Source organism: Triticum urartu, chromosome 1, assembly GCF_003073215.2.
Source record: "Triticum urartu cultivar G1812 chromosome 1, Tu2.1, whole genome shotgun sequence".
Classification (NCBI taxonomy): Eukaryota; Viridiplantae; Streptophyta; class Magnoliopsida; order Poales; family Poaceae; genus Triticum; species Triticum urartu.
The window spans coordinates 32797460-32800683 of NC_053022.1; the positions used below are offsets into that span (position 1 = coordinate 32797460).

A 3224-nucleotide genomic window follows, 5' to 3' on the forward strand; every position below is an offset into this window, starting at 1 on the left:
ATGAGGTTGGGTGCTACCTTGGAGATTTGGTCCATGTCCTCCACAAGGTATTTCTGGCTCAAATAAGCCTTGGCGCTAGCGGCTGATTAACTCGCATGAAGATCACCTCCGACTGTCTGGAGGTTGCGAACTATACACACCTACAGCTATAGCACAATTTGTTTCTACCATACCTAGTACAGTAGAAAGACTAGGGAATTTAGTGAACCTCTTCACTTTACAAATTTGCCTTATCTTGTGTATCTGAACCTTGATTACAACGACCTAAACGGATTTGTCCCAACATCCCTAGGTAACTCTACTAAACTAACCTACAGTGATGTCTTACTATAATTTGTTTTCCCCTAAAAAAACAATTTGTTTCTACCATGCCTAGTACAGTAGGAAGACTGAGGAATTTGATGAGCCTCTCCACTCTGCAGACTTGCCTCGTCTTGTCTATCTGAACCTCGGTCACAACTCTCTCTCGGACCTAACCCCATCAAGCATTGGAGCTCTTGCCAAGCTCGCATCATTAAATCTATCTACAGTTCAATTTTGTTGATGGACCTATTCCACCGTCCATAAGTAATTGTACTAAACTAACCTCTCTCGGTCTATCACACATTTTTTTCCAAATCCTCTGAGTTTATGATACTTAGATCTTTTCAACAATTAAATAAATGGTTCCTTCCCTTCGACCATTTTGAAATTAGCCTCTCTAACAATGCCAGAACTTGGATCCAATCAGCTTAACGGCATGTTACCACCACAATTTTGATCTCTTATAAATCTATCACGTCTGGATCTTTCCAACAATCAGATCACAAGTTCCATTGTTACCACCAGCTTCTTCTTGGGAGCCATGCTCGGACTTGGCGATGACGGAGTCGATGAAGACGAAGGCAGAGATGAGCTTGAAGCAGATCGAACCGCTGGTGCCCCCATACCAGGCGTGCCAGATGTCGTGTTCTAGATTCACGAACAGCGGGAGTTGGGAACCCCCCTTTGTAGATTCGGTGATTAACATAAAATTAACAGATATAAAGCGGTGACGTATGGAGAACTATGAAAACTTTTTCCCTTTATTTTTAGATAAAGATAAAGATAAAGATGTGGGGTATAGCCAACTTACGGATAGATAATGATCAAATAGACTACGAGTACTTTTTATTCTTGCTAATGACATTTAGGTCATCTCTGCTTGTACGTAGTTTGTTGTTAAGATTCTATGCATTGTCGGCCATCTTCACGCCGAACATGAGGTCGGCGTAGGGAAGAAAGTGGCACACGGGCGAGCCGCCGGGGTGGGTGCCCAGGATCTTGAAGGCTGGGTGAGCTGGGATCCAATTAGAGGTGTCGAAGTGGCACACCGCCGCCATGTCCACGGTAGGGAGGCCGCTGCCGCCGCGGATGGAGACGACGTACGCCTCCTCGGACGAGCCCTCCATCATGTGGCACTCGTACACAGCGTACGGGTAAGCCCTGCTGTGGCATGCCACGTAGCCGCCGCCTCCTCCGCCTAGTGGCTTGATAGCCTGCACAGTGTACGTGCGGCGCGGCAGGCCGGAGTTGGGAAGTGCGGACGCCGCCGCGACCAAGGGCCGGCTCGTCGCCAGCATACGCGTGGCGCTCAGCACGACCCCCTCCAGCGACGTGGCGCACGCCTTCCGTTAGCCGGCGAGAGGCGCCTCGCGGCAGGCGCTCAGTGTCTCCCCTACCCGGGCCGCCTCTTGGGAGCCCGGCGTGATGCCGAACCTATCGAGGGCATCCGCGAGGTTGCCGAAGAGAATCCTCTCGGCAGCTTTGCGCGGGAGGAACGGCGCCGGGTCGAACGCCGGCAGGGCAACCGTCATGGTGCGCCCCACACGCATGTCGGACTCGCGGAAGAAGAGGCCTTCCACAGACGACGCCTGTTGGGCAGGACTATTGCATATGATCCTGTAGGAGTAGCCGAGGCACGCGTTGGGCAGGATCATGGCGGCAGAATGGTGCTGCTGGAGCGGCGAGTGATCGGTGCCCTTCTGCACGAGGTGGGCGATGGACTCGGGCATCGGCGAGTCCGGGAGGGCCGCCTCCCAGAACAGTGCCGCCGGAGTGCCTCCAGGGGTATGGGTGTGGCCATGCACCGTCGCGGCCACAACCATCAGAATAAGTAGCAGGACGGCTGAAGAAGCCATGGCTTGCTTTTCTTTCTTACTTCAAACTGAGCTTAGCTTGGAGTGGTAGATGGGTGAGCTACCCAATAGGTGCACTATAAATAGCGTTCGACCTGCATGTTCGACCCTACCCAACGACTACGTGGCTCCACACACGCGGCGCATGCAAAGGGCAACTCGATGCAGACATCGTTGAATTTCCAACGACCATATATCATACTTAGACAGGGGTGCAAGCAACTTGTAATCAAATTCAGTGAACATAGACTAGAGTCATCGTGAAGCCAAACAACTTGATCTCGCTCTCGACAAAAAACAAAAAAGAGAGCTTGATCACGGGTTCACCCTTCACTCCGGCTGTTTTCGGCAAGTTGACGAGCACCACGTGGAGTGAGCCAGAAAGGAGTCATCGTGAGCAAGTTGACGAGCACGGGTTTTTGGTGGCCGCGGTCTGGGGGAGGTCCGGTGCATTCACTAGCTAGCTATTATCGGCACGTGTGTGTTGTCTGTAGCTATAGCCTACTACCTCCGTCGTGGTTTATTGGTTCCTTTTTGACCATGTATTTAACTAATAAAATATTAATGCATGTTACCAAAAATAATATCACTGGATTCATATTTTTTCTGAGGGTCATTGGATTCATATTTAAACATAGTTGCAATGGTATAATTTTTTATGACATGCATTGACAATTTATTAGTTAAAATCCACAGTCAAAATTTGATATTAAATATAAAGGGGGCCAATAAACCAAGACGAAAGTATATAGTACATGCATGCATGCAGGATTAATGAACCACTTACAATAACCAAAACAACGGCGAATTCAAGAATCCTCAGAGAAGGAAAGCACCGCAAAAAAGCAGCTCAAAAAGAAAAGAAAGAAAAAGGACCCATCAGCAGACAAATCCAAACTCTACCATCAAACGTGAACACCATTGGATCCATCGTCAGGATCTTCAAGGTGACGCCCCAAGGAGGAAAACGATGTTGAGGGTACCACCATCACCCGATCTGGCACAGCCATATCTTAGGTTTTCACCCATAGATCTCACGCGATTGGATAGGAAGGGCAAGCGGCTCCA

The 3224-nt window shown here is 49.3% G+C and overlaps 2 protein-coding genes across 2 annotated transcripts; both read right to left on the reverse strand.

Annotated features, from left to right (window-relative positions):
- Positions 1-1046: 1046 nt before the first annotated feature.
- LOC125547070 (protein RAFTIN 1B-like) lies at positions 1047-1601 on the reverse strand. The gene has a single exon (XM_048711115.1). The coding sequence runs from the start codon at positions 1599-1601 to the stop codon at positions 1209-1211; it is 393 nt and encodes a 130-aa protein (XP_048567072.1). The 3' UTR covers positions 1047-1208.
- Positions 1602-1652: 51 nt separating this feature from the next.
- On the reverse strand, positions 1653-2219 carry LOC125546962 (BURP domain-containing protein 2-like). The gene has a single exon (XM_048711058.1). It carries the CDS (start codon positions 2157-2159, stop codon positions 1653-1655), a length of 507 nt encoding a protein of 168 aa, XP_048567015.1. The 5' UTR covers positions 2160-2219.
- Positions 2220-3224: the final 1005 nt, after the last annotated feature.

What these genes read in the sequence shown, in the direction of transcription:
- LOC125547070 (XM_048711115.1), bottom strand. Translation starts at nt 1,601, where the DNA reads ATGCTGGCGACGAGCCGGCCCTTGGTCGCGGCGGCGTCCGCACTTCCC.
- LOC125546962 (XM_048711058.1), bottom strand. Translation starts at nt 2,159, where the DNA reads ATGGCTTCTTCAGCCGTCCTGCTACTTATTCTGATGGTTGTGGCCGCG.